The sequence below is a fragment of the Ovis aries genome, chromosome 2 (genome assembly GCF_016772045.2).
Source record: "Ovis aries strain OAR_USU_Benz2616 breed Rambouillet chromosome 2, ARS-UI_Ramb_v3.0, whole genome shotgun sequence".
Classification (NCBI taxonomy): domain Eukaryota; kingdom Metazoa; phylum Chordata; class Mammalia; order Artiodactyla; family Bovidae; genus Ovis; species Ovis aries.
The window spans coordinates 205,408,253-205,421,815 of NC_056055.1; the positions used below are offsets into that span (position 1 = coordinate 205,408,253).

Consider the following 13,563-nt stretch of genomic DNA (forward strand, 5'->3'; position numbering starts at 1 on the left):
GTATTTAGATATAGCTTTTCCAAACCTAACCATAGTTTTATTTACCTGCTTTCCTAGTTTTTGCACTTTGATATACTGTCAACTGAGCAGTAACTGTCACTTTGCATTAATATTTGTCAGACAGCGGTTAAATATTTTTATTTTAACATAATCTTGGTGAGATTCAGGCATTATACCTAAAGTGTTTTATCGTCTGAGATAATTTTAATGACAAGTGTATGTTCTGTCTCTTTTCCAGGTCATCCTGTTCAGTTTTACAGCATGAATAGGCCTGCTGCTCGCCACACACCCCCAACAATAGGGGGCTCCTTGCCCTATAGACGCCCTCCTTCCATCACTTCACAAACAAGCCTTCAGAATCAGATGAACGGAGGACCTTTTTATAGCCAGAACCCAGGTTAGACTTTCTTTTGCAGTCTATGGAATGTATCTAATTTAAAAATCTTCAGTTACTGAGACAAAAAAACCTTTAATTGCAAATGACTAGTATATAGTTGATGAATAATATTATTTGTTGAATGAGTGGAAGAATGAATACAGGTTGCTGATATTGTATATCTTCCAGTTCTTTTGAAAAATCAACATGGTTTCCATATAAAGTTATAGAAGTTAATTTTTCTGAATAGAATGTTTTTGAATGTGCTAGTGATTGTTTTTTAAATTAATACTGTGGTGAACAGTGTTTCCTTCTTATTTAGTCAGATTTCGTTAATTGCTATTCATACAGCAAGGATTAGTCAGATATCCTTGCTGTATGAATAGCAATTAATGAAATTTGAACATACATGAGCAGAGTTTACAAGTAGCAAAAGAAAAGGAAAATATTTTTGAAACTGCTTTGTGGTAGGCAGTTACACTTTCGTCTTCAGTTCTGCTACCAAACCTCTGATGGAACAACTGTGACTTGAGCAGACTGATCCGGGTGTAACAGTCATCTTTCAGTGGCATCATGTGTACAGAGGAGCTAAAATAGCACAGATTTAATACTTAACAGTCATTTGTTTCACTTCTTCCCCAGAGAGGGTCAGAGCAAATATTATTCTCTGTGACTGCTGTGGACGTGTTATGTGAACTTGGTGTGTTTTTCTGGATTTTTGCCAAGAGACCAGTAAGCCCATGTGTGATCATCTCTAGTGTTATTCCATTTTGGATAAGCCCTGAATTATATGGAGCGAAAATCTGTCTATGTTTTGGTGAAACCTTGTTATATCCTTTGGAGTCTTGCAGAACAAATTTGATCCTCCTTTTACATAAACGGATCTTAAAGAATACTTTTTTTGTTTTTTTAACCTCATTTGATTCTTATAATCATGTGATCATTTTCATCTGTATTTTACAGATGAGGAAACAGACTAAGTACTCAAGTTAGGATTTGAATTTAGGTCATCTGACTCTTAGGTTCCCTGTTATTTCCATTGTACTATCCTACCTACCTTAAGATTTAAAAAAATCTTTCTCTTACGCTCCCAAGGGTAGGGGGGTGGGGAAGGAGGATGCCCACATCGTAATGTAAAAAGCTGTGAACAATTTTTCATCTGTATCATCCTGGGAATAGTGCTTGGTAACTACTTGTTGAATGTGGAATCCTCTCATTGTTTTGGGTCCCTCTTGTAAATTAAATGCCACATTTATAGTCTAATCAGTGCACAGAGCAGCCTGGCAGTCTACAGTCCATCTGTAGGGTCACAAAGAGACACAACTGAGCTAGTGACACTTAAATAGACATGTTCTTAAAAAAAATTTTACTAGATTATTTTGAGAAATATGCATGTGCAGTTTTAATGAGTCTTAAATAAGAGTAGTTGCTCTTTTTCTAATGTTTGACCAAATTAAAACCTATAATTAAAATTTAATTAATTTAAAATCCTTTGGGTTATTCTGTTTTTTAAAATTTTGCTTTCTTGAAGTGTAGTTGATTTACAGCGTCAGATTGGTTTCAGGTGTATGGTAAAGTGCTTCAGTTATACAGGTGTATATCTCTTACTTCTGTCTTTGATCGCATGTAATGATTTTGGGTGTGCCATTCTTTTTAACTCATTTTGAACTCCGTTTTGGCAGATACGCCTGTCTTTTCTTACGTTCTACTTTTAAATCATGTTCCAAACCCATATTTGTACAGATGCTATTTTGTACCTAAATGCATATTTCATTTTTAAATTGTAATTGGTTAGATATGGCCTGTTTCATAGTTCTGCTAAAGATAAGCTCTCTCCCTGACTCTTTTGGAAGTCTAGACAGTTACTGCTTATGGCGTTTATGCCCTTCTTTACCCTTACATAGAGTTTTAAAAGAATAGTGTCAATCCAGAATGGGCTGATTCCATAATGGAACTGGGAGATGCTTCATTATTACAGCTTGGGACCAAGTATACATGATATTCAGAAAGTATATATAGGGGTATTTCATGCTATGTAAATGTACATACCAATATACTAGTCCCATGAGAACCATCCTGGTGGAATTTATTTGAAGCTTATTTAAGTATATATTTAAATATATTTTAAATACGTATTTTAACACTTCTTTGTAAATCTGATTTTGCATATATTTTGAAAGTATATGTTAAAGTAGAAAAATAACCGACTCTAAGGAATGAGTGTTAATGAAAGTATTTTTCACACTCATGGGAAGTATAAAGTGAATTGAGATTTTTGAGCCTTCAGCATAATGTGGGAGGCAATTTAGTTAGTTTTTATGCACTTCTCTTGATAAGTTCTGCCTCGCTTCTCCAGGAATTTGCTATTTGTTTAAAGAGGATGACTACAACTTTGCTAGTTGAGTAATTAGTGCCTTTTTCTAAACTAAAAAAGTTTTTAATTAAATTATGTTCTTTGAAACCCTTTTTGCAAGACTTAGTGCTTTGTAAGCCAGTATTCTAAGACTGTTAGATGCACTTTCATTTTATCTGCTTTAGACTATTATGTAAGTCTCATATTATTCCCACTTGTCTTAAAATGGTCCTTGTTTTTTATATTTAGAATGAGAAAATTTGTTGTGTTTTCCTAAGTAGCTAATTACCTGATTTAACAAAATGATCCCAGGTTTGTGTTTTATGAGCATGTTTTTCGCAGCTGGAGGCTTGACATGGCTTTGTGCCTCTGAGGAAGTGAGCTGCCAGGCAAGGATTCATGTGAATGTAAATTCAGTGAGGTTTTCTGTGCAACGTTAAGTCTAACAGCACTGCTACTATATTTGGTTTGAGTTTGAAATGGCATTGTAACATAGGAATGAAAACATGGAACCCCTGATATGCAGTGCCAAGTTCTCGAAGCACAGTACTTGTTTTCTAATGGGATTATTTCAGAAACAAGTTAATGAAAGGAACACTTTAATCAGGACATAACTGAATCCTATGTGGTTCTTATTGTTTCTTAATCTAATCCAGACAAGGAAAGAAGAATATTAGTTTATCATTCATCTTGTCATCATCAAGAGAGGCATTGAAACAACTAGGGTTAATCACAAGTTTTAACAGTTTTTGCCTTCAATATAAATATGAAGCACTTTGGTGGTAAAGAAGAATATACATGTATGTTTGTACTTGTACATCTGTATATGTTAACCTGCTTTGGTAAGTGCCTTAGTTTGGGCTGCTATAACAAAGTTCCATAGGGTGGGTAGCTTATAAACTAGAGATTTGTTGCTTATAGTTCTGAGGCTGAAAGTCAGAGATGAGTGCCAACATGGTTGAGCTCTGGTGAGAGCCCTCTTCATGTTGTAGGCTGCTGTCTTGTATCCTTGTTGTTTAGTTGCAAAGTCATGGTTGACTCTCTTGCAGCCCCGTGGCCTGTAGCCTGCCAAGCTCCTCTGTCCATGGGATTTTCCAGGCAGTACTGGAGTGGGTTATCATTTCCTTCTCCAGGGGGTCTTCTGACCCATGTCTCCTGCACTGGGAGGCAGATTCTTTACTCCTGAGCCACCCTGGGAAACCTATTGTATCCTTAAATGGCAGAAAAAGAGAGAGAGCTCTCTGGGGGTTTTGTTTTTGTTTGTTTGGGCAATGCCTTTTAACAGTTTTTTTAAATATAATTTTTTAAGCCTATCTTTCGCCTAGTGTTTATACCTCCCACTCCCCAATCCCCAGATTGTACCCCCTCCTGATAGCCACTGGTTTGTTCTCCGTATCTGTGAATCTGCCTCTTTTCTGCTATATTCACTAATTTGTTGTATTTTTTAGATTCCACATGACAGTATTTGTCTTTCTCTGTCTGACTTGTTCCACTTTAGTATAATGCCCTCTAACTCCATCCATGTTGCTGCAAATGGCAAGATTTTGTTCCTTTTAGTATCCCATGTGTGGAACACCTCCCCAAATTCCCACATCCTTATACCATCATGTTGGAGGTTAGGATTTCATATGAATTTTGGGGAGATACATTCAGTCCTTAAAAATGGGAAATCAGTAATGTGGTGTTTTAAGTACTGAAGTGAAAGTGGAGTCGTAAAAGAGATCTTACATTTTACCATTCATATTATAACAAAGACTAAAAAAATCTAATCCATAAAGTGGAATGTTGGCTCCAAGCAACGTGACTGTGTATAATTATGTAAGAAAGGAATTTCTGAATGAGTATGGTGTTTTATATAGGGAAGATGTCAGGCTTCCCTGAATACTATTATAAATAATTAAAAAGAAACATTGAGAAAGCAGTGTTGGGTTGGTGGTATCGTAAAAGAAAAGCCATAACACATCTTCTGTAAATGATAATTAACTTACAGCTTTACTATACATCTCCAGAAAAATACAGATGTGGGAGGAGGGATTAGCAAAGTATAAACAAAGAGCCGCATCCAGAGGCTATTTTTGAATCCTCATTTTCGGCAGTCTTTGGTGTCTGTCAGTGTTGCTTACTCTAGGGAGAACAAAAAAGCAAGGAAAAACGGAAAAATCTAAGTATATTATCAGACGAATCAGTAAACCAAATAGACCCTTTTCATCATTAAAAATACAAGCTGTGTTTTTAAATTATGTGGATTAATTTGCTGCTTTTTCTTGGCATAATATCATTGTTTTCTCATTTGAAAAGGAATAACAAAAATGGTAGAATTCATTTAACTCTTCTGAGACTACAGGAGTGATAGTTATTTGCAACCATATTCTTTTCCATGAAAACAGCTCTTCTTACTGAGTATAATTAGTTAGGTTCACTTTTAAATACTCCTAAGCAATACTCCTATCCATGTTTAGAAAACATTTCCCTTTGAAAATGATAACATTATCTCTGTCACTGGAATGTAAAATATTAGCAACTAAACTTGAATGGATGGCCTCTAAAGATGATATCTTTAATGGTTTCAGAAATAGTATTTAGAGTGGTTATTTTGTCTAATTTTCTTATAGTATTTAGAAGGCTGTAAAACACACACACACAAAACAATGTAATAGTCTAATCTATCCTCAAAACTCCTTTTACCTTCTGACACACTAAGCCTCAAAGGTGTTCCATGATGCTGTGAATAGTCAGGAAGATCATGCTTAGGAATTCTGTGTGTTTCATCAGCACAGGCTCATCCTCTAAGTTTGGTTTGCCTTACCTTTTATATCTACATATTGCTGAGTGCACATAAGTTATAGTTTTTATAGCTGTTCTACTTAAGATCGCTCTATAAATTCCAGTGTCTTCTTGAGCCTTTCTCTTCACGTTAACCTCATTGTTGTGTGATGTGAACATAATATTACTGAATCTAAGTGTGGAGATCTTTTGGTGATTATAGGGAAAGGGTTGTTGTGTGAGGAATCAGAGAGAATGGAAACAAATTGATAGTTGCTTTTTGCTCTTGCCTGTTCATGAGCTACTTGGCCTAGAACTGAATATTGCAAACAGTTGTTCACATCAAAATCCAGCTTAAATTCACCTAAAATAGTTCATTTTCGATTCAGGAAGATAAATCTAGTCTAAAGTAGGATCTTCTGGTTCACAGGTTTTCTGAGGAAATCTTGCTGACCAGAAAGAAAATGCTATGGTAACTAAATTAATTTGGATCATCATGTAAAAAGTTTGCCTTGGGCAAAAATAGAATTTGGGGCAACATTTGTAAGCTCCATTTGAAACTGAATTTTTTTAACATGCCTTGGACTGGCTTTGAAAAAACCTAACTTGTTCTGTTGTAAAGTAATTCCATTTAAGGAAGATCTAGGATCAGTTTTTACCGGGGCTGCTGCTGGTGGACGTCCCTAAAAAGACCACTGTAGTTTCAAGTTTTCACTTTCAGAACTAGAAAAGAAAAGAAAAAATTCATTAAAAAAACAAAAAACAATATACATACAAAAAGTCTGTTCTAAGTTAGGTGTCTGATCATTCTTTTTTAGCTCAATACTAGGTGGTTTTCTTTTTTTCTTTCTTTTTTTAATGGTAAAGACTGAAGTGGGAAAAGTTTCCTACTTTTCCGTTACAGGTTGGGCAGCATTGGTGCCAACAGGCAAGAGAGAATTCCATCTTATTTGAATGAGCGTATGCGCTTTTCTAGCGCAGCCGGCCTCTGCTGCTGTTTCTCAGTTTTACCTGCTTTGTCTCCGCCACCTCTCCGCTCATTATTTTCTCTTACCCCAAGTTTGGAAACAGTATTGTGAACATATCAGCAATTGATCTAGGCCTCGAAGAGTGGGAGACAGACACCCAACTTAAGGGTTTGCTGCCAAGAAGTATAAAAAACATATCCAAAAGGTATCTTTTAAAGAAAGTTGCCGATTTCTAGGGTTACTTGACTCCGTCCCTTAAATCTGGGCTGTTCTTCAGAATCACGTGGGTAACTCTGGTCCACACAGTACGTGTACGTATCTTGCCTGCAGTTACCCACAGCACAGCTGTTCTTCCTCCTAACTGCTACCACCTTTGCACTGTTGATGGTTTCTACAAATTCAACCCAGACTTCCTAGTTGCCTCCCATGTTTATGCTTAAGTTACTTTCATACATCTTATTTATCATGCCATTATTTCTTCCTGACTTTTCTTTCCTGTACGTACAGCCTACTTCATTCTCTGTACTACTCACCAACATTAATGTGGTTAATGGCACCTCTGCCTTCATAGTTAAGAAGGAAAAAAAAAATCTAAGAATATCTTCAGCTGTTTCCTTCATGTGGTACCTAAATCCTTAGGTACCAAATACTCTTTTTGTCCCCACTGTTACTAAGTTCTATCTTTTTCTTTCTGCTTCTATCACCTTGATTTTTGTGTGCCAGGCCTTGAGTTAGACTTCCTATATACATTTTTTTTTTCTTTTTAATCTTTGTAGTTACACTGTAAAGTAGGTTGCATTATATCTTTCATTTCACATTTATGGTTTAAATTTGAAAAAGTTAAATAACTTGCTGCTCCAATAGCAAGGAGATAGCAAATCAGGTTTCTGATGTTAGGTGACTTTATTTGTTTGGCTGCACCTTGAGGCATGTGGGATCTTGTGTGTTGCGCATGCTAAATTGCTCAGTCATGTCTGACTCTTTGTGACCCCATGTACTGCAGCCCACCAGGCTCCTCTGTCCGTGGTATTTTCCAGGCAAGAATACTTACTAGAGTGGGTGGCCATTTCCTTTTCCAGGGGATCTTCCCAACCCAGGGATGGAACCTGGATCTCTACTGCATTGGCAGGCAGGTTCTTTCCCACTAGCGCCGCCTAGGATGTGGGATCTTAGTTCCCCCATAACCTGATAACCTGTACTCTTCAGCAGAAGCTCAGCCTTAACCCCTGGACTGCCAGAGAAGACCTGCTAGGTGACTCTGAAGTCCCAAGCTATTTCCACTAAGCACTCTTTCACCTACCATTTAAGATTCCTCCCTGTTCCATATCCACCTGTTCGTCTTTGTAGTTTTGTACTTTCTCTCTCAGGCATCTTATGCCAGCCATGTGGAAATACTTATGGTTTGTAAACTGGTCGTGCTGCTTGATACCTCAAAGCCTTTGCCCCTCACTTGGTTCTCAGCTTGTCTTTCTCAACCCTGGTCTGCTTGTTGAACTCCTTTTATTCTGGTGCCTGCCCAGAGGTTATTTCTGTGTAGCGCTCACCCCTGCGCAAACCCTGGCCCCCTTCCTCCCCACCATAACGCCAGGTCATCACCACTGCCTCTTCTGCCTCCACCACCTGCAGGGAATTGCTGCAAGTATTGTTGGCTTGGGGCTCTTATTTTACCTCACATTCCCAACTAGAATGTGATTTTTTTTTTGAGGGCAGTGAGTCTTATTTATCTTTTTAGTTTTATTAGTCTTACCTGTGATTTGAAGCTCATAAAGGTGTTCTCTCTTTATAAGAAAATGCACATCATACTGTTTACTCAATCTGAAGGAAACCCTAATTGTGGAGTTAATCTTGGGAAGTTGTTTGCCATGTACGTGGCTTCTCTGTATATTTACCTAGATTAAATGTTTGTTGAAGACTCACGAGTGCTAGATGCTTACCAGATGTTTAAGAGGGAAAGACAACTTTGTGGGGAAAGGAATGGTTTGAATGAGGCGAGCATTTTTCTGTAGGGTCACGGTGAAAATGCCCCTGAAATAGGTGGTATGAATTGGGATTGTGGCAAAGTGTAAAGATACAAACCTGACTCACAGAGAATGGCTTTGATATTGGTCTCTTAGAGTGCTTGCCCCTAAATGGGAAGTAAGTAAATATTTGTTTAATTACCAATTAATTTTTCCTGTTTAATGAAGTAATGAAAAGTATGAAATTAGGAGGCTGGCACGTAATGGTCTTTTTTCCCTCGTATTGATGAACATTTAAACTTGTAACTTCCAAGGTAAAATTTGGAAAACCAAACTACTCATGGTAATCTGAAGAAATTCTCTTTTTGAAAAGACATGCTATTATATGAAAAGACAATTTGCTATTGTATCTTAGACTAGATGGGTATATATAAATGCTTCCTGTTGTAAGCTTTTAAAACTTCCCTAACACTTTGTTTTGTGTTAATGACTTATCTCTCGAAAGAGCGCCTTAAGACTGCTTGTAAAATGGTGACCGCAGTGGTTCCCCCATGTATGTTTGCTTTATTGTGTTATCCTTTCCTTTTAATGTGACTTGCCCTTACCCCTTATCCTCCACACCTTTTTTGTTTTTGCAGTATCTCTTGCTCCTCCTCCTCCCTCCATCCTACAGGTAACTCCTCAGTTACCTTTAATGGGATTTGTGGCCAGAGTCCAAGAAAATAGTAAGTTTATGTCTTCTTTATGCTGTAGATCAGATTATAGGTGTAAAATGTCATTTATATATGATTGGCTGAATAGTCATTCATTCACCAGTATGTCAGATATTTGATTATTATGAACAAGTCACTCACTGTATGAGCCACTAGTGTGGATGATAAAATAACGAAGATGAAATTCTCTACTTTCAAACAGCTTAAAGTCTGCTAGTGAAGATAAGACAAACATAAAATAAGGCACGTGTGAAAAGAGAAATCACATCTAATTGAGGAGATGCTCTTTAGTTACCAGGCAGCCCACCTTTTTCTCTCTGGATTGCTCAGACACTTAGTCTGTCACTGGAGTTTTAGGGTTTTGTGGCTGGCCTGAGAATATTTCTCCAGTCCTGTGATTCCAGGTGTAAAGATGAGCCATGCCATGGCGGGTCCCAGAGAACCAAATTGTCAGTGTGTCTTCTAAGATGCTGCATAGATTGGCAAGGTATTTAAGTTGGCCTGTGGTCTGGTGTTGAGTGATGCAGGAACAGATAACTAATCTTATTGACAGGCTGAGTTTTCCTCTAAGGAAGCATTAAAATGGAAGCGCAGGAGACTGATATCTACAAAGCAGGAGACCTGGGTCAGCATTCAGTGAGGAGCTGCTGTTACAGGGACCAGTGAGCACAGTCTGCATGATAGCTGAGTTCTCTTCTTGCGAGCAGTCTATGTAGGAGGCACGGCACAATCGAAAGGCTGCACGATGGCTGTGAAATCTGAACTAGGGGAGTTACGCTCATAAAAGAGATAACGTCATCAGGCTGATGCAGCCCAGTGCCTACATCTCATAACAGGGATGGCCTCGCCAGTGGGACAGAAACACTTGCATTCTGTTGCTTAAGACTCCTGCTCCTTTGGAAACGAGCATCGCCAGTGCTAGAATGGAAGCTCTATGAGAGCAGGGATTTTTGCTTGTTTCCTTCTCTGGCATTTAGAAAAGCATCTGACACGTAGCAGACACTTTTAGTTCCTTTTTTGTGTGTGTGCTTCCACAGCTAACTAAATGCCCCCTTTTTGTCGACATGTTTCTTTCTTGTATTTTAACTGGTTATAATCCAGTCGTATTGGCCTGAGGGCTCAGTTCTCTTTCGGGTACCTTTGCATCTCTGTTTGCTGATTTCTGAAAATAGTCTGTTTTACTTCTGTTTATTGGATGGTACCCATGAGCACCTCCAATACTTCCCACAGTGTGAATACCTTTTAGATGATCTTTTCTCATTTCTTTTATAGTTGTATACATTTTCTCACCTACAAAATGTATACAAACAAGAGACTCTGTATATAAGGTGAGCCCTGACTGATTTTATAGACATAGCAGGACTTAGACATTCAAATGGATGTTGTCTTCTTCAAAACATTCACCTTGGAAAGATATATACCTATCTTTTGGAGTTATCTTTATAGTTTTCAAGTACATTATTTTGAAGATACTCCCTGATAGCAGATATTTATATTAAGTTTGATGTTTGGAAGAAGTCTGGAATTATTTGGAACCAGTTATACTGGGCTAAGCAGTACAGCTATAATCTTGTTCTTAAACCTTTCTCTGGCTCCCATTGCTCTTTGGAGAGAGGTCAGACTGTTACAAGGCCCTTTCTGCTTAGTACTCCTCAGCTTCCTCAGGCCTCTTTCTACTGAACTTTGATCAGCTCTTTTGAAGGGTTCCGACTTTCTTACCTTTGTTTTTGTTACATCTGACATGAACTGTCTACCCCCACCTTGGGCCATTAACTTTACTCATCCTTCAGGTTCCAGGAAGCCTTTCCTGACCCACATCAGAGATTTGGTCTATTGCTGTTTTCCATGACAACGTGAAGCACTGACCGCACGTAACTGTAAAGGGAAGCTTGGTTGCCCATGTCTCCCTGCCTTTTGCTCACTGCTGTATTCTCAGTGCTGAGCATAATAGCTGGCCATAGTAGGCTTACAGTTGATGTTTCTGAATGAATAATCAAGCGTGACTTTAAAGTTACTGAATTGATCTCATCTCATCATAGTGTAGCTTTTAAGATGAGAGGCATTGGAGTTCAAATTCCTGCTCTTCCACTTACTGTAGGAGTACTTAATCTTGGAAAGCCAGATTCCACATCCATAAAATGAAGATTAAAAACACCATCTCCCAAGGTAAAGATTAAAATAAAGATTAAATGAATGTATTGTGAAGTGCTGAGTAATTGGAAGATTTTAACTAAAAGATAGTAGCATATGTTAGTTTTATTACACTGACTGAGGCAGTTTTAAGAAAAAGGGAGCAGTAGCAGCATCTTTGAGTAATTTTCGGGTATAATTTCTCAAGGTGATTGTTTTGAAAGGCAAAGTTCTTTGATTCTTGTTTCTGTGCATTTGTTTAATCACTTTACCTTATAAATGCAACTAGGACATATTATTGATTCTTACCATAACCACATGTAATTTGTCCATAAAGTATATGCAAAAATCATGTACCTATACTTTTTATCTACTAAAAATCCCATTAGAACTAAAATGATTATTTTTACTGAGTAAAGAAGGGTTTGAGATTCATAATGTAGACAGGTCATGATACAGAGTGGCACTGCAGATTGGAAGAATACTGGAGCACAACAGAGTGTGATGTGGATATGGCTGATCTTCATATTTTAAAACCCATTTGACTTAAAATCCATCTAATCTGATCCCTCAGCTTAGATAAAAGAGAGAAAATAAAGACGATTGCTTAGAGAATTTCATGGAAATAGTATTGGTATTTCAGAAATAAGCATTAATACTGTCCATTAAACTTGGACTGCTGATTGAATAAATGCAGCTTCATTCGGTTTATTTTGTTAAGCTAAGCTCAAATATGTACTCAGCATTTTGAAAGGCTTGGGTTCCCAGAGTTTGGAGATGATCTTTTAGACATTACTGCATTCTGATACCTGAACTGTGGATGCAGATTTCTATAAGAACACAATTCAAATATTTTAAATCACTGGGTCATAAGTTAGTCTGAATTACTTGAAATTCTGTACATATAAAATGAAACAGACACAAATATCTTCATGGATGAAGTTACCCAGAGATGCTTGTGATTTCCACCCCACTAATTTGGTAAAAATAAAATAAGGAAATTCATTGAGAGGAGTGTGGCAGATTATTAAAATTTGTTCACTGGACTCATTATAATTTGTTATAAATGGAATATGGTTAAAATATCTAAATTACTAATATTTCTGGTAACCACGCCTCCTTGGATATAATGTAAAGCCAGACTATATTGAACTGATCTTTCTTTGAAAGAATGGATTATGTATTAGCATAAACAGAGTCCAGAAGCTTAGTTAATAATCATCATCATTTTGGCTATTCTTTATTCCCCATCCATCAGCACTAACCCAAAGGGAGGAGGAAGTCAGACTTGGAGATTTGACACAGTGTAGCTGGTGGGGACACGTCTCTTGCCTACTCATTGTTTTTGAGATGATTATTTTCAGGTCTGGGTTTATGTTCCATGCACATAGGCGCTTGGATAGGAAGCAGTGGGCTTTGCGCCCTGTGTCCTTTTGTTACCAGCTGGGTACATTCTTAGTTTCAGATGCACCGCCTCCACCGCCACCTGTGGAAGAACCAGTCTTCGACGAGTCCCCGCCACCGCCGCCTCCCCCAGAAGATTACGAAGAGGAGGAGGCAGCCGTGGTGGAGTACAGTGATCCTTACGCTGAGGAGGACCCGCCGTGGGCCCCGAGGTCTTACTTGGAAAAGGGTGAGTTTCAGAGCAATGTCTGGAACGACGGGAAGAAACCTCTGTACATTTAGGAGCCTGTGTATTTTAATTAATTTCATTTACAAGGTTCAGTGTGTTGAAGGTCACACGAGTAAAATTTCTGTGACTGATTTTTTGGTTGACTATATAATTTTTCCTGTTGAACGTGCTTTTTTATGAGTGGTTTCTGTAAGGCAGAAATTTTAAAAAGATAGGGTTTTTTTGGAATGACTCAGGAGAGACTGATTTTTTTCAAATGATTTTATTCCTGCTCCCATGCTTTAAAGCATTCTTTTGTGGTATCTTATATCAGAAGTATCTCCATATGGAACTTTATTCCAGAAAATAATGGTTTCTCAGTTTCTTTGTAAAGTAGTTGCTTGGCATTTCTTTGGATGAAAAGTTCTCTGAATGTATCAGCTAACCATCATATGGCAGTTTGGGGACAGAGGCCTCCAGGTTTCATCATGACTGGTCAGCTCAGGAGAAGTGTGTGCTGTCTCAGAAATTTTCTGGTAAGGAAATTAAAGCCACTAGCGTACTGGGTTTCAAAAGTGACTGCACATTAGAATCACCTGGGAGCTTGTATTAACAAGTAGTGGATTTCCACTTCTGGCTGAGATGGAGCAACAGTAATCAGATTTACCCTTCCTCCTAAAAACAATTGAG

The 13,563-nt window shown here is 37.8% G+C and overlaps 1 protein-coding gene across 19 annotated transcripts in view; it reads left to right on the forward strand.

Moving 5' to 3' along the window:
- The window catches only part of ABI2 (abl interactor 2), a 104,142-nt gene that overhangs the window by 78,579 nt on the left and 12,000 nt on the right, over window positions 1-13,563 (forward strand). For 10 of the 19 annotated variants that reach the window (XM_012143218.5, XM_042244989.2, XM_042244983.2 and 7 more), the window contains 3 exons: window positions 239-397; window positions 9,057-9,143; window positions 12,721-12,894. In XM_012143218.5, coding sequence (XP_011998608.1) covers window positions 239-397; window positions 9,057-9,143; window positions 12,721-12,894 — 420 coding nt within the window. The remainder of the gene's footprint in view (window positions 1-238; window positions 398-9,056; window positions 9,144-12,720; window positions 12,895-13,563) is intronic. The other 9 variants (XM_012143238.5, XM_042244985.2, XM_042244984.2 and 6 more) reach the window with 1 other exon arrangement.